A 27,844-nucleotide genomic window follows, 5' to 3' on the forward strand; every position below is an offset into this window, starting at 1 on the left:
TCGAGTTTTTAAAAAAAGCTGCCAAGTATGTGTTTTATCATTTAAATGCAATTAACTAAAAAAAGTTCATAAAGCACAATGTTAAAACCGGACCACTGTCTTGTGGCGCCAACGGCAGTTTTTTTTTTTTTTTTTTAGTTGTTTGTATGGTTAACGGCTTTCGCCCACAACCAGAACTAAATCATTCCAATCTTAATCATATCGTAGCAATCAAATCTCTTACTGTAAATTAACACCCATGCCTTACCCGGGACTCGAACCCAGAACCCCTCGCACCGTAAGCCGGTGTGCATCCGACTACGCTACGGAGGTCGGCGGCAGTTTTATGAACTAAATCCGTCAATAAGGGGGTCAAGAAAATACGCTTGTGTCCAGACCTGGTTTCTAAGACCGTGGTCACTATTCTTTTCGACACAAATCCGCGTCCCCCTGTTGAGCACCAAAGAAGAAAACAACATGAACGAGCAAAAATTAGTGTATAATGTTAATGCGAAACAACAACCATAGAGTACACTTGCTAAAGATAACAAAAACAAAAAATTCAAAATTTTTGACTCAAGCTGGGTTTACGATTGATTTCCTTAAGAATTATAACTTAACATCAAGCACACGATTAAGTCAAAACTACATTTTCCAGTTTATGATTGACATAGAAGTTGTTAATTCTAACCAATCACAGCACAAAACACATGGTCGGCCATTGTTCGAAACGGAGAAGCAGGTTTGAAATAGGTTATTGACAAATGGGATATCTATTTTTCGAAATGGATGATGATTACAAATGACAAATATACGAATTCTAACCCAAAATACTGCCTCACTCGGTCGAATAATAAGACATAAACTTACTGTTAAAAGGTTCCGGTTTGTTGTGATTGGTCGCTTCCCTTAAGTCTTAACGAAAAATATAAAATATAACCATTTCTGTTAAGTCTTAAGTCATCATATGGTTCGCACAAGACCCGTCTAAATTCACACACGACAATCATAAATCATTCCACTAGTTTACATAGAGTCATATGGTAAGTACACGACTAAGTCTTAAGTCTTAAAGCTGGGTTTACGATTGATTTCCTTAAGAATTATAACTTAACTTCGAGCACACGATTAAGTCAAAACTACATTTTCCAGTTTATGATTGACATAGAAGTCGTTAATTCTGACCAATCACAGCACAAAACACATGGTCGGCCATTGTTCTAAACGGAGAAGCAGGTATGAAATAGGTTATTGACAAATGGAATATCTATTTTTCGAAATGGATGATGATTACAAATTACAAATATACGAATTCTAACCCAAAATACTGCCTCACTCGGTCCAATAATAAGACATAAACTTCCGGTTGAAAGGTTCCGGTTTGTTGTGATTGGTCGCTTCCCTTAAGTCTTAAGGAAAAATATAAAATATAACCATTTCTGTTAAGTCTTAAGTCATCATATGGTTCGCACACGACCCGTCAAAATTCACACACGACAATCATAAACCATTCCACTAGTTTACATAGAGTCATATGGTAAGTACACAACTAAGTCTTAAGTCTTAATTCTTAATTTTCAATCGTAAACCCACCTTAATTCTTAATTTTCAATCGTAAACCCACCTTTATACCCCTAGAGCATGGCACTACAGATATATACGTCGTTGGTTTTGACAGTGAGTTTTGTCCTTGGATAACTTTTGAATGATGCAGTATGAAAAATTGGTTTATCTGTGCTGGTAAGTATATATTTTATTACCTTGAGTGCTCTAGTTACTGTATGCATCCAAAAAATGACAAATATTAATGCTGTTAAATATTTTGTTCAGAAATGAACTAAAGTAGTCACACTTTGTCCTGTGCCTGTTTTTAGGTTACATGTTGGTATTTTTGTCCAAATAACCTTTTACATGAGCTGATACATGATAAAAGTGTTTTAAATGTGTTATGTCATGTAATTTCAATTTTAATATTATTGTACATGAAAATTTGTAAAACTAATAAATCCGGATTTATTTGTTACAGATTTTGAGTTGAGATGGCACGAAAATACATGGCTCGCTTGGGCCACAGAAGCTATGGAAATTATTCAACAGAAACACTGGAAAAGTGCCTGGATGATGTCAAATCTGGTAGACTAAGCCAAAGAAAAGCTTCAGATAAATACAGCATTCATTTTTCTACAGTTAAAAATAAACTTAAAAATAGGCATCCTAAAAAACCAGGTGGCCAGAATATTTTTTCTCAAGCAGAAGAGAAATTATTTGTTGAGCATGTAATCAAGATGTTCGAATTTGGTTTCCCAGTTTCAGAAACTGACTTCCGAATGATGTGAGGGATTATCTCAACCATAAAGGGGTTAACATTGCAAAATTTAAAGACAATACCCCAGGGTATGATTGGGTTAAGAGATTTATGGAGCAACAACCTGCTCTGACAGTGCGATTTAGCCAAAATGTGAAAAAAGTTAGGGCTGGCATCATGCAAGAAACAATTGAATCATACATTGAACATCTTCATAGAGAGCTGAATGATGTTCCTATTTCTAACATATGGAACTATGACGAAACTAATGTTTCCAATGATCCAGGAAACAAACGGGCAATTTTCAAAAGGGCTGTGAAGTATTTAGAACGTATTTGTAACCACAGCAAAACATCTACATCTGTTATGTTCTGTAGGAATGCAGAAGGTAAACTTTTGCCCCCTTACATAGTTTCAAGGCAGACCACATATGGTCTACATGGGTAGATCATGGACCAAGAAGGGGCCAGGTACAATCGAACTAAGAGTGGTTGGTTTGACACAGTTGTGTTCGAAGACTGGTTTAAGACACATTTCCTACCCCACACAAGACACCTGGAAGGTCCAATAGTGTTGATAGGTGATAATTTATCATCTCACATCAACAAAGAAGTCTTGAGCTTATGTGAGCAAAGAAATATCAAATTTGTATGCTTGCCTCCCAATTCCACCCATCTGACTCAACCTTTGAATGTGGCATTTTTTTCTCCATTGAAACGTGCTTGGCGTTTGACGTTATCCAAGTGGCGTGACACTGAGATGGATCAAAATATCCTTCCATTCCAAAAGAGAAAATTCCAGTTTTGCTAAAGCAACTGCTCCTTGAAATCAAGCCAAATGAAACACAAAATTTGATTTCTGGGTTCAGAAAATGTGGAATTGTGCCTGTGAATAAACAGATTTTGCTGGAAAGACTTCCTAATGAAACAACTGAAATCAACCCTCAACTCATTGGCAAGGCATTCATTGACTCCTTAACAGCCAAACGAAAAGAGCTGATTGGCGGAGACCAACCACGTCAGAAAAGAAGAAAAGTCAATGTTCCCCCAGGAAAGAGAATTACAGTTCAGGATGTATCACCAAAAACATCAACAAATGAGAGATAAGGTACTACACATACAAACAAACAACCAAAGGCAATGATAGCTCAAGACAAAGAAGATACATCTTCAGAAGATTAAAATCCAGATATGATTTTGGAATCTGATGTGTGCTGTGAAGATTATACATACTCAAGTGAAGATGACATGAATGTCCATTCCAGCAATGTGAGTGGTCAAGAAACTGGTGTAGTTGACTATGAAGTAGATGACTTTGTTATTGTTTTATATAATGCTGCAAAATATCCAGGAAAAATTGCAGAAATAAATTATTCTGGACCCATAGTGACGTGTATGGCTAAAGGGAAGTAACTATGGCATTGACCGGAAAAAGAAGACAAAATGCAATATTCCTGGGATTGTATCATACAGAAAATGGACACTCCCAAGCCTGTCTCTACCAAAAGAAATAGCTATTTCAACATCCCAGAGTTGAATATTTATGCATGTTTAAATAATGTGAAAGATATAATCATATGTACCATAGCATTTGTAATCTATATTTTAAACATTAGTGTGAGTCATGTATGTACATTTTGCATTGTTAAATCATTTTTATATGTACTGGTTTTTTCTAACATCAGTCTTCATACAGCATATAATTTTCCATGCATTTGAGAAATATTTAAAAAGTATCACTTTGTCCTGTCTCGCATAGTTAAGCCGAAATCAAGCAGATTTGAAGAGTGGGACAAAGTCCCCCCATGTCTGGGTGACTTTGTCCCACTTTTGGAAAAAAAATTTTTTTAGCTATTTTTTAACTCAAAATTTAAAACATTATCAATGAACATGTTTGCAAAAGCCTGAACTTTCAGTATAATATTATTTAAGTATAAAAATAAATAAAATTATAATATATTTTTCAACATATAATAAAAACATGTAAAAAGTCGGTCAAAGCCACCCCACTTGACGGTTATAAAAAAAACTAAATATGGAATGCTACCTATACATTTTACAACACAACTCGTGTTTTATTTATTTTCTGGAAAAAAAACCTATTATTATAGGAATTATGTTATAAAAGTGAAAAAAAAAAACAACTCAGAGTACATTTATGGTGTATCGTTTTATTCAATTTTTATGTAGTAAACTGATTTTAAAGAAGTAAATATATAATTTTTAATATTTTCGAATACAGGCTACATTCAAATTTTGCATTGTTCTGATCGAAAATAAAACGATGTATCAGAAATAAAAAAAAATTGTTGCTACAAAAATAATTTTTAATAGGTAATACAGTTTTTGTAACAGAATATATTCATACAGATATAAAACCAGAGGTCCTCTAGAGTTTTTCATTTACAAGTTCCAAGTAGAAATCGTTTATTGTTAATTTTATTGTATCAAAAAACATTCATATAAGAAAAAAAATGCATATCTCAATAGATGTAACATAAATACACCCTATCATATGAATTAGCTATGTTTTAAGTAATCTCTAAATAAGACCAAGTTGAGTGAGAGATCAGTACGGCCGCAGTACACTGAAACGCTCGGGCCGCTTTAACGAGCCAACTAATTACGTTAGACTTTTTATAAATATAGGTACTGTCTTAAAGCTAAAGGTATAACCAAAAACATTTATTTGGACATTTTTCGCATTGGGCTCTTCAAATTGGTGTACATCGTATTTTTACCTGGGTGGCAAAGATAAAAAAAAATGTCATAAATTAATCGCTTAATATCATATCTTTAATATTAACAATTTATGCTTTATACAACATTAATGGCTGTATTAGAGTCTCAAGATTATTTTGGTAATTTTATGGACAGTCTAAATTAAAAACTGTACAAATGGGGATTATTTAATGGACTGATGTAAGTCGCTGTCATCTAGGACTTAATGCAAATTTTCGGTGATACGCAACAGGTCTACAGCGGTAAACTTTCAGTATGTTATTTTATTAAGCATAGTCAACTCTACCTACTTGAAGCTGGATTTTTGTAGAATGATGTACAATAATGATTATTGACAGAACAATATAAGCATTATGTGTTCTTCCGCCTGTATCAGCAGCAGTGTTGCACTGATTGTACAAAATTTATTTTACTCTTCAGACAACTAATGACAGTCTTGAAATTTTCTGCAAATTTGCAGCAAAACCAATTTGATAGTATAATAATTTGAGTCAGACTTACTACAAGCATATGAAAGCACACTTGTTATAAGCTTATTTCAAGCACATCACTACTAGCTTGCTGCATAGCAAGCATCTCATGACATATAGTGGCAAGCACTGACAGCTTGTCATGGCAAGTTTGCTGCAAGCTGGTCATGGCAAACCAGCTGCGAGCTTGTCATGGAAAACCAGCTGCAAGCTTGTCAAGGCAAGCCTGCTGCAAGCTTGTCACGGCAAACCAGCTGCAAGCTTGTCACGGCAAACAAACTGCAAGCTTGTCATGGCAAACCAGCAGCAAACATGTCGCGGCAAGCCTGCTGCAAGCTTGTCATGGCAAACCAGCGGCAAGCCTGCTGCAAGCTTGTCACGGTAAACCTGCTGCAAGCTTGTCATGGCAAACCAGCAGCAAACATGTCATGGAAAACCTGCTGCAAGCTTGTCACGATAAGCCAGCTGCAAAGTTGTCAAGGCAAGCCTGCTGCAAGCTTGTCATGGCAACCAGCTGCAAGCTTGTCGCGGCAAGCCTGCTGCAAGTTTAATTCAATCACATTATGGCAAGCTTGCTGCAAGCTTGTCATGGCAGGCTTGCTGCTGCAAGCTTGTCAATTGTAAACTAGTTAGCTTGAATCAAGCTTGATTTAAGCTAACACACTTGCCATGACAAGCTTGATTTAAGCTAACACACTTGCCATGACAAGCTTGCCATGACAAGCTTGCCATCAAGCTTGATTCAAGCTCACACACTTTCCATGAAAAGCTTGATTCAAGCTCGATTCAAGTCTATTTTACTATCTAGGTAGTTAGTGGCTTGACCTAACCATCACCTCTAATTCTAACAATGTTGTGTGCCATGGGCATCTCCCTGCACTGGGTCTATCGCGCCACAATCTTATTTACCATGCTTTTCCATTCGCGCACCTAAGTTTCTAGCTACAGAAATATCAACATTTTTTGATAAAACTGATTTGCTTAACAAAGTGGTCTAGTTATTCTTATAAACCCAGCGTGTGGCGCGTCCTCCGTCTGCACAGATGACACCGGCATCTTGTTATTGATGGCTCGAGGGGATACTTGCTTTCAAAAAATATAAGGGAGCTATTAAATGCGACGATGAAGTGTCAAATACAGTTTTTGAATCCTAGCGTGTTCTAAGAAACAGTTGTATCTAAGATGTGCGCAAGGCTAAATTGCATACACCAGCCGGCTCACGTCTCAAATAAGGCGTGATTTAAGAAATAATGTTATTGCAAGCAAAGCTCCAACTGCGAAAAATGTATTAACTCTAACGATTTCAATTCTCATTTCCTAATAAATTTCATTCCTGTGGCTCCTGACATCCAAAATAGAGCAACAAAAGTCATGTTCATAATTCAGAAAGTCAGTTGTAAAAAACATAATGATATGGTTCTTTTTAAGGCCCGTTCTACAATGGCACGGAAACGGAGACGGACCCGCACGGATTAGATCGGCAATGCTGAGCTCTTCCGTTTACGTTGCTCCGTGCGACCAATAGACGCCGAGTATTTGGATGTGGTTGTAGCCATGTTTGTTTATGTTGACGTCGTACCGACCATGGCCTTTAAGCCCGTGCTCCGCACCGCCAGTATCGTATCCCGTTTTCGGAGCGCGCCCATTCGAGTTTCTATACATTGTGTACTAAGCATACTTTATCGCATGGTCACGTGGGTGGACCATGCATTCACGTAAGTCGGTTCGTGCCTCAGGCTTTTTAACCGTTTAAAGTGTAACGTGCGTAGAGGGAGGCGTGTTCGTGGAATTAAATCTGGATATAAGTAAAACCTGAGTACTTTATTTAACCACGTGGTGAGTGAGCCTACTTAGCCTAGGAGTGTGGCGTGCCCGACGCCTAGAGCGGGCCAGGTCTGGATCTATATAGGGTAGAAAGGGCTGGTAACTCGTCCCCACCTGGGCTACGTCACGCCCTGAGAGCGAGACTCAGCCGGGTCCACGTGCCCTTACACGTGGTGGCGCCTATTCATAACACCTTAAAGTCACCGGGAACGTGCGCGCAGCCCTCAGTGTGATGTGACATGAGATTAAGTATGGAGCAACACTGGAATTAAAGGGTTGGGGGAAATGGGGAGATCCCCGAGAAAACCAGCACGACCAACGGTACACCTTTATGTTACAAATTAATAAATTCAAGTGCAACGATAAATTGACAATGTTTTAACCAACCGTACCTGTTCCACTGTACGAAAATGTCACGTCTTCAGAGCTACTTCCATCTTGGCTTAATACACACTAAAATACGAAAACAGCCTAAACAAAAAAATTGCGGATGTCGAAATTGCCTTAGGTCAACCAGTGGCACCTAAATGTACCTTTTAGGAAGAATAAAGCTCATCGGCAACTGAGAAAACTGGATATGCATTCACTTCAAAATACAGACTGAGTCTTGTGTAAAAGCCACAGCTGGCAGCCTGGCAGTGATGATAACACATATAAAGTTACTGTTTGAAGGGTTTTATTCAAGATTCTGATTAAAATGTGTGATACACTATCACTAGAAACACGAGAAAAAGAAAGGTAGTGGGGTGCCTCGCCGGTACACCTGCTGCTGCGACAAAGGACAGTACATTTAAAGTCACAACCGATGACGGGGTGAAGGGTGGAGGCTGGAGGTATTGCCCTCCTTGGCGCCCATCCACTAAGTTACACCATGCCCCAGTCAATTGATACCTACCACGATAAATGAGTAAAATAAGCAACAAGAGTTCATAGTTTCCCCCATCCTTGGTTTCTGGCGCCGTTTCCTGCTCGAATTACTACCCTCATCGTCTTTCAAGCATATTGCTATTCATAGCCACCCAAATCACTCTCAACTTTACTCGTTTACTTATTACAAATCATAAACAGGTCACAGTGGACTTAAAACAGTTACTTATATCCATATAAACATTCCAAACTGTTACAAAAATCCATTTTCATCTAGTTTAAATAATCGTTAAACATATTATATCAGCTGTTATGTGTCGTGCTGCGCCGCCCCCAGCTACTTGGCACCCTAGGCGGTTGCCTAGTTCGCCTATATGGACGCGCCGGCCCTGTTTGTGGATGCTAACAACAAACAGAATAGTCACTACGCCGTTTCGACACAATTCCGTCATTCCTACGATTGTGCGAAATATACACTATTCCGTGTCGGTACAAATTCGGGCCACCTTTCAGAATTTATTTCGTAGATGGAATAGTCACTATTCCGTTTTATGGAAATCCGTTCTTTTACTTAGTGATTCCGGAATAGTCACTACGCCGGATCGAGACAATTCAGTCGCCCCAAAAGGTGTCCATCAAGTTCTGCCCCTGCCCAAACACGCCCGAATATTCACCTTCGGCCAACCTCGGGATTTGTTTTATTTTTGCGCAGGAAAAATGAATTCAAATATTAAAAGTGGTCGGTTAGGTTAGCTACATTAAAATAAACAGAGAAATATAAATAAATATAAATAAACCCGAGGTTGGCCGAAGGTGAATATTCGGGCGTGTTCGGGCAAGGACAGAACTTGATGGACCATGGACATCTTAGGTTTCTCTCTGTGATCTGGGTCGGGTTTGTCTTTTGTTATTTTTTCATCTATGTTCGTCTGCTCTGCATAGTCTCTTCGTAGGTAAAGTAAGAGGTATTAGTATAGTGATTTTGCTGCTGCGGGAAAGAAAGATTGCCGTTGTAGTAAGTATTATAGTGGTTAATTTATATAGTATTTTAAAATAAAGTAGTTGTTTATGGTACTGCAGCCATTTTCACGAGATCATCTAACTTGATTTGAAAGGCGCAGACGATAACAGGAAGAATATTTCGTCACTGTTATACTGAGACAATTTATTTATTTATTTTTTTAAATTTTTGTTACTTGAGCTTTAAATACTATTTTCAGTTTTCCTCCACTTCTTCACGCCTGCTTCCCCACCTCGTCCCTCCACGTCTTACCAGAAATTTAATATTGGATCAATTTCAGGGAAAAATGTGTAGGGTCGCGGCTTTACTGTAAATAAAATTATACATTTCTATGGAGGTTTTTTTTTTATTTTAAGAACACTACTGGAACAAGTGCCGACCTCCGTAGCGTAGTCGGATGCACACCGGCTTACGGTGCGAGGGGTTCTGGGTTCGAGTCCCGGGTAAGGCATGGATGTTTATTTACAGTAAGAGATATGATTGCTACGAAATGATGAAGATTGGAATGATTTAGTTCTGGTTGTGGGCGAAAGCCGTTAACCATTCAAACAATTAAAAAAAAAAAAAAAAATACTGCAACAAGTTGCAGCTAGGATAATATTCCTACAGAAGGGCGTTTACATAAAATTAAAAATCCGAAAATATATATTTTTTGAATACTAGAGAAGTTTCTATATTAACCTGAAAACAGCATTTTTTATATTCCTACTGATTTCTGAGAAATCAGCTTTAATAGGTTTCATTACATTATCTGTGCATTGAAGCTGCCACTACCATTTTTTTTGCTTTCCTGTGTGGGTCAGCGTGTGTAAATGATTTGGAGGAATTGAGTTAATTTGTGAAAATAGTTGATTATGTTCAGGTAGCAACATAAAAAAAAATACTTCAAAACGTGTAGGTACGGTTAGTTGGGTTAGTATAGTTACATTAACAATACTTTGAAATCATGGTGATTAGATCAGGATAATACATCTTAAATTGGTAATTCCTAATCAACCATTAAAATTATTTTACAGAATTTTATAATGTAGCTACAGTGCACAATGTTTTGAAGTATTTTTAATGTAGCTAACATAAGGTAATCGACCATTCTCTTGATTTAAAAAATGTTTCACACCCATTTGAATGTGACTCAAAATACTACTTTAAATGCAAATGTCAGAAACAGAGTCCATTGTTGGCAACTATGGATGAATGATGGTGGTGTATGATGAATGAATACTACAGTTGTTCTAACTTGTCAAATGCCTTACTTACGACATAGAGGTTATAAAAAATTACAGTAGGTACGTGCAAGGGGGCCATTCCATGCACACGGGTGTGACATTTGAATGATATTTTTCAAGCAAAAAACAATATTTGTATGTATTATATATAACTAAATGTGTTCCAGGCATATATGCACAAACACTGCAGTTAATGGGCTAATTGTTTGCATTTTCATTTGTTAAAAAAAATTTATACAATTTTTTTTACAAGCATCTGTATTTATGTTACGGGTGTGACATATTATGGACACCACAGTACAAAATTACATGTTTATGTTGAATTCTCTGTGAAATATGAAAGGACTTTTGCCAAATCTAACCATATGTGGCCAATAAAAGGAACGTAGATAATTATTCCTGTTCCAATTTGTATGAAGATGTTCCATTCTTTTTACAATAAATTATATTGTGTCGTTACGGGTGTGACATCATATGTTACGGGTGTGACAACTTCTGTTACTGGTGTGAGACTGTACATCAACATGGCTGTCACTTTTGTAGACAGATTTGAATTACACTAAATCACTTATGTCATACCAACTTCTTATATTAAACATTTTACATAATACTATGTAACAAATTTACAACAATTTTTAATGCAAACCACTTCTAGCCTATTTTAGTATGGTGTAAAATGTGTACAAGAAAAAGTCAAACTCTAACTTTATACAGGATTTTAAGAAACTACATTATCTCACACAAGTATAGGCTAAGTCTTAAACAATTTTTTTAAATTTAACTCCAGATTTGCATCTTAACAAAAATGTTACGTTTCAATGACGTCAATATCATTTTGAAATTCATAGTACACTCTGTTACAGACTACCTTCATTACTGGTTCTGGAAGATACTTCAAAATTTGTTTGATAAAAACAAAACACTTGTCTTTTTCATTAATTTTGAATATTCTTTTATTGTCTTTATCATGAAGTTTTAAAAACAGTACCTCCACTTCCTCACCATCAGGCTTACTTTGGCACATCCCTACAAATTTGTATGTTCTCTTCTTTCCCTCATATTCTACTAAAACACATTGTCCTGGTTTGAGATGATTTGTTGAAACTGAAAGGATGGGTTCATCGTCACTGAAATCACTTGATTCTGTTTCTGCAGAAATGTCATTGTATGATACTTTTTCCTTCGTCATGCTGCATTTCTCTAACGTGGAGAAAGATGTGCGGCTCACTAAGAGACAGAACTTGTTGTTCAATGGTTTAAAACAATGTTTTGACTGAAGTCCAGGTACAGCATGTGCATTGTTCCATCAGACCATTAGCATCCCTTTGAAATTGTGAATTTCTTCCATGTTTACAAAAATGCATTTTATTCCTGAAATGATTTCCGAAGCACAATCGAAAAACTCTTTCGCATTAATAAACCATCCTACGGTGGGACTTCACCTCATTCCACACTTTATATTTGACCATTCCTCCTACACCATCAACTGCCCCTTTGCCATGAGAAGTGGCAAAAAAATGCCACTCCCCAATGAGCCCAAAATCATCTAAGAAGAAACATAAATTAAATAAATTGTATCTTTTTTCTCTTTCAACTCCTTCCTGTGCTTCCTCTGGCGTTCCGAGTCCTTCAAACGTTTTAATTTCAATTGTCTTCTGTTATTAGGCCTACACAAGATATCCATATTTTTCTTTTGTCTTGTCTTATCTCGCTCTTGTTCTTTACTTAGGTGCTCCTTCCATTTATCTGGATTAGCTTTCAATCTCTCTCTCCACTTACGTACATGTTCTTTGCTGTCCTGTACCTTCATCTGTAAAATGTAATAATAAATATACATGCAAACTTAAAATTCACATCTACTATACATGGCTCATAAAACAAAACTAATTGTTACCTGTAGTCCTGACACATTCCAAAATGATTTACTCTTAAAAGCATGCTTTAATATCTTAAATGAAAAAAGTTTTTATATTTGTGTTACGGGTGTGACACTTTTTAATATTAATCTTTACTTAGTTAATCAAAATATAGCCAGTTAAGGGATGGTCACATTAAACATTGTCATATATAACCTTTCATTCACATAATGAAAACATGTTCAGTTCTTTATTTAACCAAGCATGTCAACTTTTATCAATTTTTTGTTACGGGTGTGACAGATATGTATACAGTTACTAAATAACCAAATTCATGACAGATTAACTTACCTACAGAATGGATATGTTGATGTTTCTTTACAACAAGGTTAGCACTGTAAACACTACCTAGTGAATGTTACAAACAACCTTTTTTGGAGGTAAGATTTAAGCATGCCAACTTAACATATCTCTACAAAAATTTTCTCTCTGTGTACATGGTTTCCTTTAACGTTTTAAAATAATAAACTAAAAACAAACAATTGTTACTTCTGTACCAAAAATGTTAAATACAATACTTAAGTATCCTAAACAAACCACAAAAAGTGCTAGGTAAATATTTACTTGGGCGGTATTTCCGAAAAAAAATGTTAAAAATCCGAAAATACCTTTATTTAATGCTCTTCAACTTCCTCTTTTCATTAAAAGCGGCGGAGATTAGAAATTCCAAATACTTTAGGAGATATCGAATTTTTAAATTACTTCATATGTAGTTGAGCGGTATTTGCGAAAACAAATGTTAAAAATCCGAAAATACCTTTATTATATGCTCTTCAACTTCCTCTTTTCATTAAAAGCGGCGGAGATTAGAAATTCCAAATACTTTAGGAGATATCGAATTTTTAAATTTCAGCACAAAACCAGCGCATTCCTGTGGCGTGCGTGCACCATTGTTTCTTGTTTACGTACGAGTATCTGTTTTTTTATTGGATAATGTCACGTGATTGTTCGTGATAGGCCAGAATTCAAATGAACTAATACGTGATTATTTAGTTCAATTATTGTTTTAAACGGTGTTTAATTACCGCCTCCAACTTAGGTGAGTTTTTAACGTTTCTAATTTTAAAGTCTTATTTGTTATTTTGATATTGTTGCGCAAGTAATAAGTAACAAAAAAATTTACGTGAGTTGTTACTGTACATCCTTTGTTACGGGTTTGTTAGGTAAGGTCAGTTACATTATAAATAATTTAAAACTAAAGAATAATTAAAATTAATTCACATTATTTTTAATATCACCTTAATTTGAAAGTATTTATAATGTAACTGACCTGACCTAATCGACCATTTTAGTTTACTGTTCACCCTCTGTCCGGGTTTGTTTGGTCAGGTCAGCTACATTATAAATATTTTAAAACTAAACAGCCATTAAAATTAATTTACAAAATAATTTTTAATGTCGGCTTAGTTTGAAAGTATTAATAATGTAACTGACCTGACCTAATCAACCATTTTATTAATTACGCATTCACGATTCACGTATTCACGAACACACGGCAAAATAACAAAAATGGCGCCGCTCGAATGGTTCCACAGGTCTTGTATTGCAAAATTAAAAAATTAGATATCTCCTAAAGTATTTGGAATTTCTTATCTCCGCCGCTTTTAATGAAAAGAGGAAGTTGAAGAGCATATGATAAAGGTATTTTCGGATTTTTAACATTTTTTTTTGCAAATACCGCTCAACTACATATGATGAAATTTAAAAATTCGATATCTCCTAAAGTATTTGGAATTTCTTACCTCCGCCACTTTTAATGGAAAGAGAAAGTTGAAGAGCATAAAATAAAGGTATTTTAGGATTTTTAACATTTTTTTCCGGAAATACCGCCCAAGTAAATATTTACCAAGTGCTATACTATAATTTTTAATTTTTTGAAGATTTGTCCAGTTTCGCATGGAATGGCCCAAGGGTCTAAGTAAGTGCACTAATTTATTACATATTACCATACGATACTCCTGAATTGGGTTACAATTGAAAACAAAATAAACTTTTTTTTAATGTGCTTTACAAGCGAATGTACAGTGCTGTATGTCGCTACTTGTGTGTGAGATGTCAGCGTACTATGCCTACTTCTACAAAGCACTGTAACGAAAAGGGGGAAATGATAAAACAATTAGAAAAGTGAAACAGAAAATATTAACTATGGTGACTTTCTTTATTAACTGAAGTTACATAGAAACTACATGAGTGATTGCCAAAATAAGGTACCTAAACTATGTATGGTTTGAAAAAAAAAAAGTTATATTTTATACACCTGTAAAGATTCTTAAATATTCCCCTGGTTGCACCAAATTCAGTACAATAAGTGGTCAAGATCAATACATTAAATTGAATTAATAAAATGTAAATAGAATTTTGGGGCTGTCCACGGAGTGGACTCTACTGTCCACTGAGTGGACAAATTTAACCTTACCATTGATTTAGGTACTTTTTTTAGTGCGTGGTTATGTACACAGCATTTTAACTTACTAGTGTGATAGTTAAACAATTAACAAGGTAGTTGTACTATGCACAGATTCTGACAAAAAAAAGTAAAATGTATTAGAAAAAATATAGCCTACACTTGAGACTAATTTATATTTTAAAAAATCTATAGTACAGTTGTACTGATAACAACTGAAGTTAGTTTGCTAACATAACACTTCATTAATGCAGAATGCTACAATGTTATAAAGAGCAAATGAATTACAGGATATCATATTGAACACTGTTTTGCAATACTGGTATTGCAAAACCTTTTTAACAGAAGTGAATCATTAAGTTGAATTTTAAATAAATTATACTTAATACCATAATTCACATATCATAACGAGAAAAATCAAAGTTGAAGGCATATTGATTACGATGGCATAACACTTCACAGTTTCTTTAGCTTTTTTTTTTCTCTTTTCGTTGATGTCGTTTCCGGTCTCTCCATTCTTTCCTGACTGATTGTTGATCTCTTTCACTCATATTCAAAATTAATTTTTTCCTGATATGGTATCTTTCCCTTTCTTTAGCTTTTTCTTCTTCATACTTTCTTTGGTTGTTAGTTAACCTTTCGCTAGCCTTTCTCATGCTGATCTTTTTCTGTTCCCTTAGTTTTTTGATCTTATCAGCGGAATTTGAAGTTTTCTTTTTTATGGGAGCCATTATCTGCAAGATAAATACAAAATCTATCAGAACGTTTATTGGGCTCTGTTGTAATGATGAAACATCTGAAAGAGTAAAATTAATGCTTTTTTTTAATGAGGATAGACAGACCACAACCGTGCAGCATGAACATTTGTCATAGCAGAAAATAATCAATTCAGCAGATTGCAAGGTAAATTATTATTAACATTTATGGTATTACAAAATCATGTACCTGTGAAAATATTTAAATTGTCAAATATCTTTCTACACAAGTATACTGGATCTAATGAATGTAACAAACACAGTACTAAGTGCAGCTGTATGGTAATTTTCATAATTAATGTATAAATTTCATCAATGATTAAGTACATAAATATGTTATGGTCTGTTAATGGGCCTATGCTGCAATGTCGGCAGTTCTGGTACTCGAAATAGCACTAACACTTCCATACAGTTCTCATTAATTCAACTCTGGAAATATTTCACTACGTGTACAATGATGTCCCCTCCGTAGCCTGTGAATTCCACGGAGGGGACAGAAACTGTACTTTTGTTTTCTAGTCCTTTAATTTTTAAGGTTAGAATATCACTGCATTTGTAAAAGAAATTTATACGTAGTACTTTTTATCCATTCATCTATTAGAAGTGACAGATATTATTTCTCACCTTCAAAAAGTTGTCCACAGAGTGGACTAAGCGATCTTGTCCAACCGTTAAATCACATGAATAAACAAATGTAAGTACCAATAAATCACCAATCATCCACTTTAGACTTGATAGAAAACAAGATGGATTCTTTTCCCTCCTTTTTTGTAGGGTTCAGTGGCCAGTGCTGCACCCTGGAGGTTTATATTGAGACCAGGGATGTAGCCACATGGGGCGGCATGGGGCGGCGAAACCCACACTTGGAAATCGCCGACCCACACTAATTTTATCTAAAAACCATATCTCTATTCCTGGATGTATGGCAAGGAATGTTATCTCCTTGTTGCGCTAAGCAGTTTTTGCTGCCTGGCCGGAGCTGGAGGAGTGAATATGGAAGGGGGATGAGCTATTTTTAGACAGTCTTGCTGCGTGTGATATGCCGCTGCAGAGAAGCTCTCTGCTACTTCCTTCCCACCCCAAGTCTCTACGTTGCTAGGCAACCATTCCTCCCCCTCTTTCCTTACGTTGGAGGGACAAAGACAAGGTCAAACACTCCGTGCCGCCTAGCCTGGCTCGTTTGCCGCCGCGCGTCTGATGATTTAGAGATAACAGTGCCGCCAGGCGTCAACAAAGGACCTTCCTATCTTCCGTGTTAAGTGACAAGCAAACCACTCTACTGCACCATCAAAAGTGACATGTAGGCCTATACTAAAACATTAATCTGTTGTATGAGTGTCAGAGTGGATAGGTCAGTTGGACTTGTGAAAGTTTTTCTTTGTTATTGAGAGAAGGCTTGTGTATTATGAGGTGATGAGTATATTTACTTGTTACTTCCAATGGCCTATTTCTAGAGTGCCAAAGGAGTGAGTGAAGAATTTGTGACAAATGGTATACTAATAAAACTTTTGTGAGAAAACTAACATAAATAAGCCATTAGTTTTAGTAATAACATTGTCGGTTCTGTATTTATTTTAAGATATTCACAAAGGGCTTTCTTTTACAGTAGTGTAAACATGTCTAACAATGGGAAAAGAAATCAGACAATTACAAAGTTTTTCGTTTCACAACCAAGAAAAAAACGGGAAATTTTTCTGGACAGTGAGAATGTTCATTCTGAAGAGACTACCAAATCAAATTGTAAAGTATCAGAGTTAGAAAACAAGTGCCTTGTGACAAACACTGCGCCTATTGAAGACCAGCCACCAGTGCCATCAACTAGCTCATCAAGTGTTGTGGGTGTATCTACAGAAGACCAGCTACCAGCAAGCACACTAACACCCTCAACTAGTTCTGCAGTTGCAGTGGGACGAAAACAAGCAGTCACATTTAGGCGAGAGTGGAAAACTAACAGAGCATGGTTGGTTTACAACACAGATGCTAAAGGTATGTTCTTCTTGCTGTGTCAAAAATTTAACAAAACTCCTTTTGATAGAGATACTTGGACAAAATCCCCATGCACTCGTTTGCGATTGGAAAGTGTTGTTCGACACGAAAATTGTGCTGCACATATTGATTCACTTAAACTTGAATTGCAAGCCAGCCTTCATGGTCCCATCAGCGACAAAATACAGCCAAGCATGTGTGAGGAAGATCTCATGAAAGCGTTTGCATGTCTATACTTCTTGTGCAAAAAGAAAATTCCTCATACAACAAACTTTGAGCCTATTTTGGACTTGGCATGCTTTCTTGGTGTTCCCATCAAAGACACAATTCGTGTAGCAAAAAATGCTAATTACTGTAGTAGAACATCCATTCAAGATATGGTAATTAGTTTATCCACTGTGATAGAAAATGAGATCTTGGGCAAGTTACAAAATGCACCATTCTTCTCAATTGAAATTGATGAGACTACAGATTCAGCTGTAGTTGAACAATTAGTCATTCATGCACGTTATGTTGACAGTGAAGGTGTCCTGCAAAGCAGTTTCCTGAAAATTATTGACATTCTCAGTGACTTAGGAAATAGTGGCCTTAGTGGTACAAAAAATTGTACCTAAAATTTGCAAGGTGTTGCCCTGAACTCTGTTAACATTTCAAATGCTGTTATATCATATTTGCATGATAGTGATCTATGTTTCTCAAAGCTGTGTGGTATTGGAACAGATGGTGCACCTGTTCTTACAGGTAAACATAATGGGGCAGTTAAAAAGATAAGAGAGAAACAGGTAGAAATTCAGCAACAGCTAGGTGTAGAAAATGTATGTGAAGCTGTTGGTGTACACTGTGCAGGCCACAGGTTGAATCTGGCTGTATCGCAAGCTGCTGAAAAGACCCTTGGAATAAAAAAATTCTGTGACATTATGAGGCAGGTATTTGACTTTTACCAAAACAGCTCTGTCAGAAGTGCTGGCCTGCATGAATTACAGTGTCTATTTCCTCAAGATCCACAAGGCAAGGTCAAGCAGCCTAGTCATACAAGGTGGTTGAGCTATGGAGAATGTGTACTTCGGATGAAAGATATTTATCCAAGTGTTGTACTTAGTCTTGAAAGGGAATGTGAAGAAAGAAATGATGCAAGGGCTCGGGGTCTGTGTTCTTATGTGACTGAATTCTCATTCATTGCAACACTGTTGTTAATGTGTGACGTATTACCCATCATGAACCGTCTTTCTAAAATATTTCAACAGGAAAATGCTGATTTGAGTATTGTGAAGTCTTTTGTAGATTCAACCATCAACAAACTTCAGAGACTGAAAGATTTTGAAGGATTAAATGAGAGGGAAATTGCATCATATTTGGAAATGTGTGCAAGTAAAGGTGTCTCAGTTCACACCAAGCCAACAAATGCTGCTCATTTCAAGAACATTAAATTACAGTACCTCCAAACACTAATTGAAAACATTCAAGTCAGATTTACCGATTGTGACATTCTAACATGTTTGTACATTTTTAACCCTACACATCTTCCATCTCCTCATGACCATCGCTTTGATGTGTATGGAACAGAAGCTATAAAACTGTTGTCTGCAAGATTTGGATTAGAATCAAGACTTTGCCTACAAGAATGGTGTGAAATCAAGCAATACATGGCTGATAACCACAGGAAAAAGACTTGTACAGAAGTGGTCCACTTTCTTTGCACTGACAAAACAATTGGCAGTTTGTTTCCAAATATAGCCAAACTCGCACAAGTGTACAGAGTCATTCCACTTCACACAGCTGACTGAAAGAGAGATTTCTCTCAAATGAAGCTCATAAAAACTGACTTGAGAAACAGACTGAGTGAGTTCACGCTTGATTCCCTGCTTCGCATTTCGCTGGAAGGTCCAGATGTCCAAGACTACCCATTTAAAACTGCAGTTCAGCATTGGGCAGCACAGAAGAACAGAAGAATTTGCTTGAAATAGAAGTGAACGTTAACGTTGGTTGAGAAAATTTGGTTAAATTTAAACGGGGGTGTTGTTTTTCCTAAAACAATTGACGTTAAAGTTGTGGTATTTAATTTGCTGTGTCGCCATTTTTTTGCAGGCAACCCACACTCACATTTTCCTAGCTACATCCCTGTGAGACTATTTTGTATGTCCACACACAGTACCCATTTCCTGGGGACAATTAATAAACATTAATCTTACTTGAAAATTCAAATCTTTGCAGTCCAGCAATTTTATGATTTCTTTTTTAATCTTTGGACATTACATTTTAAAGAATTAATATTACATAACATAAAATTATGTTGTTGTGGATAATTAAAATGTTATCAAACTGTACTTGGGGACAGTCCACGGAGGGGACATTTAGCACTTTCTTGGTCTCACATCTTAAATACAAAACATTTATTTAAGAAATAATATAATAATAGGCTTCTATTACATTAAAGCATATGTCTTATTGTAAAAATTACTATTAATACAAATGTATAATATTTTTAAGGCCTTGGGACATGCTTTAGGTACCTTATTTTGGCAAACACCCACATCAATTAGAAACTTAATTTGCTACCTTTTACCTTACTATTGGCAATAACATTACGGTGATGTCGCCTGAAAACTTCAATTTGCAAGTTCTTACAACAGTAAAGAGATCAGCTACAAATATAAAAATTAATGTAGTAAGAGTCAATATTAGTTGTGTTAAATTATGTGAAGCTAATTTACAGATGAATAAAATGCAAATACAATGTTTACAATTTTTAAAATAATATATGGCTCTTAAGACATAGGGTCAGTCTTTCAAATCACAATGGCACCTTGGACTATGAGTTCTGAATCAGTCCATTTCTTTGACTTAAGAAATATTACTCGTCAGCTTTACAAGAAAACGTTTATATTAAAAGTTAGTTTAAGCCCCGCGTTTATCAGCATAAGGTGCCGCCCATGATTGTGGCTGTAGTTTATTCACATCTTGCCTTAGTTTTCGCTCTTGTCCAGCGACTGTTCTGGGATGGTGTGGCCCCGTCGTGTTATCACTGTCTGGGTTGGCACAGTGATTCTGGAGTACCATCCCTCAGCACTCGTTCAGGCTGTTATCCCAGTCAGAGTGTTGTCCCTGAAGATAGCTGTGCAGCTCCTGACGAAACTGCTGTCCACTCGTCCTCCTACCACCCTTCTCCAGAACAAGAATGTCAGCAATCACACTTGCCTGTTTGAAAAACAAATTATTTTGATTAAAATACTTTATGGAAAAAAGTAGTATGTAACTAGCGCTGTTTTTATTAGAGCTCTGTTTAACTGGAACAAATTAGGGCGTTACTTTGAGGGACAGGTGTTACAGTGTTCTGGGATTGCTGCCTTGGACACCTTGGAGAACTTTCTCTGGCAAGTGCACAATCAGGAACTCGTGCTGAAACTGGTGTCACTGGCAGTGCGTAACTGTAGACTCTCTTGTGCTGGGTGCTTATGTCCAGTCAGTTGCAGTTGTTGGTCGAGTCGTGGCTGACGTGAATATCTACTGGTATGCTATGGAATAAGCCCGGATCGTCGCACTATGCACAACTTATTACGTAAATGCATTAAAGAAAAATATAATTATTCTTATTTAAATGACAAAGTAAACATATAACTATGAGACGAAAATGATTATAAACATGTAAACATGTCTCAATGTTTACAGTAACATTATAATTTGTTTTAATATTGTTTTTAAGTATTATTTTTTGGTTTTGTTTGCAAATGAGCGTGTTAACATATGTTCCATTTAACTTTTTTCTTCCCATGACCCTATGTTTGAACAAGCAGGTGCAATGGTTTCCCAGTGAGTGAGAGAGAGAGAGAGTTAGTTTGGTTGCTGTGAAAAATGTCTCTGTGCTGTTGCTATGCCCGGTATTGGTGGATATTTTTTCCAGGTATTTTTTTGAATGGTTAAAAATGATGTCACCAAATTTTGTGTGATTTATTGATTGTAATCTCTGTCCAAAACGCCTTGTTGCGAGGGTTCAGAATGTGTATACTGTTATGTTTTTGTGAGAGATGTGTTGTGATTGGCGGGAAAGGTTGGCAGGTGCCACTTCCTTCAGGTGGTAAACATTTGCATGTAGCCTCGTCAGTCAGCATCTGTACAAGGTACCAAGCAGGTCGTGTGTCGGGGAGTGGCTCAATGGTTTGAAGAGAAAATTTCACAGCTGTGGTTTGGGGGCAATCTAAATCAACCTTTTTTTTTCTTTCTTTGCTTGTACCATGAGTACCTAAGTGTGCAACCACGGAACAGGAAATAATCTTAGTTACCACTATCTAGTTTGAATTAGTGATTGTTATTTTTTTAAAATAACATAAAAATAATTTCATCGCTTTTAAATATTTTTTTTAAACTTAAATTTTTTTAATGCTCCTCAGAAAATTTAATAACTGGTTTTTTAGAAACTAAATATGGAGTAAGGTTGGGTATGAAAGAAAATTTTTGTTTTTCATACTGATTATAAAATTCAGTCATTATTATGATCCCTTGCATGAATACAAAATTTGCAGAGTAATGCCAAGCCATTTATTTGCAAAGCCTGAGTGTTGATTTTCTGGAACAAGCAAAGTGTTGCCTCGCTCAGACAGCACCCTCTAAGGTTGCACATCTAGAAACACAGGGTTGCATTCCATGTTTTCTCTCCAAGCAAACTGCTAGGTCTATGCTTACATGTCCTTGCAGTTGTGCTGAGTACACACCCAACAGCAACAATGTACACTAATTTTTTTTTAACTGTTGGGATATAGAAAAATAGAACTTTATGAAATCGGAGTTTGGCAGGAGCTTCTTAACTCTCTAAAACACATAAAATAGCAAAACCTAAGCATTCTAGAATGAGCTGGATTTTGTTTTACTAAGTGGAGAACCACCATATAAATTCCTGTATAGTTATCACATATACAATACTTATTACCATATAAGAAGCCTTAGCACTAAAATAAATTTTTAAAAATCTGAAAATGGTACTACTTACTATCTAAAGTAACCTTTAACAATTCTGAAAGAACTTAGTAGGATTTGCTGTTGTTTATTAGCAGAAGATGATTTTTGAGGACTTAGTACTGTACTAGCTTATGTTAACGGTAGTTATGTGAAAGGTTTAATTACCGAGGTTAGTTATGAATTCATTTGTTGACCCCGGTTAGGGGAAACTCTGTAGTTCTGCGAATAACTATATCCTTAAAAATACTAATGTTTATAAACGTTAGGTCTTGTCCGACTCTGTCTTGGACTTGCTATTACCAAGTGCCCTCCTCCACAACTTCTCCAACAGTCTTTTGGTCACCACACATTTGACACACTACTCGTTGGATACCTTTGGCCCTTGGTCGCTGATGATCTCTTCGCACTCCGGCGTTGCTCCACGCGAATTGGGCTAAGTCCGACTGACGGCGAAAAATAACTAAGTCCAGCTTACCCTTCGCAGAGCTTAAGTCCATGACCGGTGTTCATTCGGGTGTAGTGGCAGTCTACTTCTCGGTGGTCAGGCAGGGCGGCGGCAGGTCTTCGTTGCGGTAGAGCAGCGCTTCCGCTGGTCGCCAATGTGGTTCTGCGCTTTAAGCTCCGAGGTCGGGGGTTATAATATCCCTCAGGCCTTTCCTCTCTATTCTCTGACCATCTAGAACCTCGTGTTACTCCTACTTCAGTCTGGATGGCTGGAGGGGAGTGAGGTTTTGTGATGAGTCACATGACCACCCCCTCCACTGCGGCTCTGGGTGGGGCTCACACACACTTCTTTAAGTAGTGCGCCTATGGGGTTGGACACCCGCCACACATTGAGTAAATAAAAATAATTGAAAGGTTGGTTAGGTCAGGTACAATAAAAATACCATGAAATTGTGTATGAAAAAACCCTAAATGTTTTTTTATTTTTTGATTGGATTCTAGAAAGCACTACTTGAGAACGGCTTTGAAATAGGAGGGGGGGGGGGGGGAGAATTTGTTTAACAGGGCAAAAACAAGTAAATAGTGATAAGAATTTTTTTTTTGTTTACTTTAATATGTTTGTTACAAGTAATTTTAATAATTTTCAGATCAACATTTCTCTCGTTTTTAATGTCGTTTATAGGACAGTTTTGCTAGCCTTCATAGCCATTCACACTCCGGAGTATTTCAGAATTTAATACAAATTTTAAAACACCTTTTTCTGTAGTGCTAAAAAACACTATTTTCAGATTTTTTTTAAAGGAAAAGTGCACTTGCTGGTGTTTACCAATTTTTTTTTGTTATAGATTATGGCTGGAGATGAGGCCATTCCTCCTGAGGCTGCTCAATTGAAGGGACTAGCAAAGCATTTCAACAGCATCACGCCAAAAGGAAGAGCAAATGTTAGTCCCAACTCTTTAATTTTTATAAGTTGAACATTTTTTAAATGCTATAAGTACAGTGAAAGGCATTCTATGGCTCCGGACATCAAAAAATCTGACAGCAATGGAACTGCTCCTGTTGATATTTTTCCGGGTGTATTCTGGTTGCTGCCCCTGACTTTCACTGCCACTGCTGGTGTGTTAGTTCGCTCAGAATTGTTGCTATGTTTTTATTTCCTGTTTTATATCATCCAGAAGAGTTATGTTTGTTTAATTTATGTAAGTTGAAGATTAACTGTTTGTTGTATAATTTTTTCCAAACAGTAATGTCTCTTAAAATTCTTAATAAGTATGAGACAGCGTGCTATATTTTCATCGTTATTACTCTTCTGCGACAGATTAGAATTTTCTGTCATATTTTTATATTTTAAGACTGTTAAGTAACTGAAATGTTGAGGTCTTTTCGTGGTTCTAGTTAAAACATCAAGATCTGACATTTTTTGTTGAAATATAAATTAAAATAGGTGCTACTGAAGAAGGAAAATTTCACTGTAGATGTAAGCATATTAGTTCAAGTGGTATTTAGATTTAAGCTTTTAACGAGGAAAATAAACATATTTTATTGCTAGTAATATTTTAACATCTTGTTCATTTCTAAAGAATAGCTTCCAAGCAAAAGCCAACTGTTATTCTGCTAAATAACACATATTAAGACTGCTTAAATGAGCCATTTATTTTGATTTGGTATCAATAGGAGGGTTATTCAGGATTGTGTAATAATAATTTGTAGCCATTGTTATCCAACAATTAATTTGAAGCAGGTTTGGGATTTTAAAACTTTTGAAAAAATCCCTGTGACACTTTTTATCTTTTTTTTTTTTAACTGAGAAAGTTAATGAATTGGCCTATCAACTGTTCTTGGCTTGACACGTAGATCTGGGACACAATTTACAATAAACCGAAATTGTTGGTATTGTAAGACAAGTATTAGTGAGTTCAAACAAAAAATAACTAGGCTACCTACAATTTGACACAAAATAAATTAAACAAAACATAGTATCTCTTTCGGGTTCGATTCCCAGCAGGGGAGGGAGATTTTTCAAACCTTCTCCCCGTGTTCAGGACTGGATGTTTGTGATGTCCTGTTCACGTCCATCTCGCTGAAGGCAATGATAAACCATAGTGGGATAATCTTGCCTCGGCAAGCATAGGGACATAACCGCTGTCATCACAGTGGTGTTGCCTGGGCTCAAGACACTCAGTAATGGGCAATATGGCTCGTCATCATGAGTATCCTTTTAATGTGAGTGTTTGGCATGAAAGTGAATTTATGGAACTTAGGTTTTTATAAATTCTGGTGCGTTTCCTATTTTTATTTGAACTAGCTTTTTTTTTGCCCATACATTAAGTATATGTAAAATATTAATGGTGAAAAGCTTTGTGCCATGGTAATTGCTACCCAGACACCTGTTTTTCTTGCAGTTGTGTTTATACCCGTGTTAATACTGGAAAACTTATAGTAGTATTAAAGTATTCAGTGTTTGTACCATTTACAGTTTTGCATCCCAATGTTTGTGTTCTACAATTTCATAATGATTTTCTGTAGAGCAGCTCATAATGTTTTTTTTTTTTTGCTGTAAATTAATTTTTTTTGCTATTTCCATAAAACTATGTTGACATTCGGTAATTTGCTCTGTATTAAACTCACACTGTATTGTGTTCACAGTATCTTCTTATTTTTCTGAAACCCTGCTAAATTTCTACTTTTGGGTATTCTTTACATACACCAATCCCTCACTTTAGCATGACTAATCCGTTCCTAAAAATGTTTGTGTTATTCGAAATGCGTATTCTAAAGCATTAGTCTTCATAATAACAAGGCTAATTTACTTAATGTGTTCCTAAATTTGTAGGGAAATATTGTTCATGTAATATAAATGCGTACAATAACACTCAACGATAAATATGTGACACCATTTATCTTTATAAGCTTACCATAGAATACTTTGTATGACAAATATGACACCGCATAAGGGGAGATAAGTATTATGTACTTGTCAGTCGGCTGGTTGGCTTGCCCGCCCGGGCGTGACCTTCAACTAATGTCGTGTATATTTCCACGAACTTTCCAAATGATCCTTTACTGTCCTGAAATTAATTTTTTTAAAAATTAAAATGCTTATTTGTATATCACCACTTGGTTCACACCAAACCTGTCAGGCCCATGATTTTTTTTTCATTGAACTATTCATTTAACAACCTTTCTCATATGAATCATATGTTTATTTCTGTTCTGGTATCTAATGTCAAATGCATTCCCGTTAGTACAACCAACAGCATCAGACTTATATAAAAGTTTAATAGAGTCCTTGTTTCGTACGATTGTGTGCACAGTTGACTTACTTAAAACTAAAGTGCTACCAGTATAAGTGTAGCATTCTTGACATTCTGCACACCATAATACTTCTGGTTTTGTCTCAAATTCTTGAACACGATGCATTACGCTCTCACTTGGAAGCCAGTTACCAGTAGACGAATAGGCAGACGTTGCTTTGTGTTGTGCGAATTCCCTGCCACTGGCTAGACTGAAGTTCATCACAGCCCGGTCTGTGGCTGCGCGAAAACGGTACAGCCTGGCTGCATATGCACGGATGTAAAAACATTTGGTCCTTTACACTCAATAGTCGCAATTGAACTTGCCATGGCTGAAGTTTGTACAACCGTCGATAGCGTAGTCAGACCTGGCGCGCATCTCTTCCCCCCTTCTATAGCTAACTGTATGCCACGGCACATCTGTTGTTTACCGAGTTGAAGCATACTTCATGGCGTCATGCCAGAGTTTTTTTTGCCTGTGGCGATTTCTTGCTAACTGAAATTTACAGACGTGCTATTCAAGACTGGGGCAGTAAAATTAACGTCACACAAAATTAATTCAAGCAATTTGAAGATGTGTTAAGTTGGGGATGGGTTTATTTCCAACGAAAACATTTCCACTTCCATGTGGCAGCTGAAATAAAAATTAGTCATTGAGAGACAAAGTTGTAATCTAGATTGTTTATAACCATTGAAGTGCAACATTCTAGTATTAAAATATTTATATTTGCTTTTTGCTCAACAAAAGACAAATTGTATGTGCATGTGTGTGTGTATATATGCGCACGCACACACACACTTCACAGTAGATGGCATAATGTGTCTGTGATCACGCTGCATTTCGACAGAATGAGCTGCCTGCGCTTGTCCGTTTTTATGTGATATGACTATATGAAGTTAAACAGTAAACATAAGAACATTCTCGTAGTTCACTGACCGCAAAAAAGAAAAAAATGTCTAATGTGGTGTTTAAATGTTGTTTCAGGTGGCCAAAGCAACCTATGCTGTTATTGGTGTTATCATTCTTTACAATGTATTGAAACCCAAGAAGAAATCAGCACCAGCTTCATAATGAAATAAAGTGAATGAACTGTTTGGTAGCAAAAAAAAAACTTTAAGAAAACAATTGTATTAATTCATGTTATGTTTGTTCATGCTATATTTAAACTGTGGCACATGTGAATTAAAAATTCAGTAGGAAATTGTACAAATCAGCAGTCTTAATTTCTCTGCATAAGTGACCAGTCTGGCTGTGGAGCATTTTTTGTTTACAAATGGTTTGAAGAACTCCAGATCACACATCATTCAAAGAAGAATGGCACCTGTTGATGAAGAGCATTCAATAAACAGTCAATGTATGGACTGCTAGTAACATTCTCACATTTTAACTATAAATCATATAAACTGCATAGTCACATTTATAGTTATCATGCTGCACCAAGCATTTTATTTGATAATGGCAGCAACAACTTAATTTAACACTGCAGAATAAAGAAAAAAATACAGTTTCAAAATTTGACTGACAACATGGTATCAAAGGTGGTGTTCAATAATTTATTTTTTAATCCCACATTTGTCAGACTGGAAAAAGAGGACTTAAAAATTTTCAAAATTAATAGTGGATTGATGAACACAATGTATTTGACCAGATTATGAGAGCCAA

At 36.3% G+C, this 27,844-nt stretch overlaps 1 protein-coding gene across 1 annotated transcript; it reads left to right on the top strand.

Annotated features, from left to right (window-relative positions):
• Positions 1 to 9,057: 9,057 nt before the first annotated feature.
• Positions 9,058 to 27,392, top strand: LOC134527363 (uncharacterized). The gene is made up of 3 exons (XM_063359982.1): positions 9,058 to 9,201; positions 23,734 to 23,829; positions 27,167 to 27,392. The coding sequence occupies exons 2-3, from the start codon at positions 23,737 to 23,739 to the stop codon at positions 27,251 to 27,253; spliced, it is 180 nt and encodes a 59-aa protein (XP_063216052.1). The 5' UTR covers positions 9,058 to 9,201; positions 23,734 to 23,736; the 3' UTR covers positions 27,254 to 27,392.
• The last annotated feature ends 452 nt before the right edge of the window (positions 27,393 to 27,844 follow it).

Source organism: Bacillus rossius, chromosome 1, assembly GCF_032445375.1.
Source record: "Bacillus rossius redtenbacheri isolate Brsri chromosome 1, Brsri_v3, whole genome shotgun sequence".
NCBI lineage: Eukaryota > Metazoa > Arthropoda > Insecta > Phasmatodea > Bacillidae > Bacillus > Bacillus rossius.

Coding starts and splice junctions, on each gene's coding strand:
- LOC134527363 (XM_063359982.1), top strand. CDS start 23,737: ATGGCTGGAGATGAGGCCATTCCTCCTGAGGCTGCTCAATTGAAGGGA. Junction 23,830..27,166: donor CGCCAAAAGGAAGAGCAAAT/GTTAGTCCCAAC, acceptor ATGTTGTTTCAG/GTGGCCAAAGCAACCTATGC.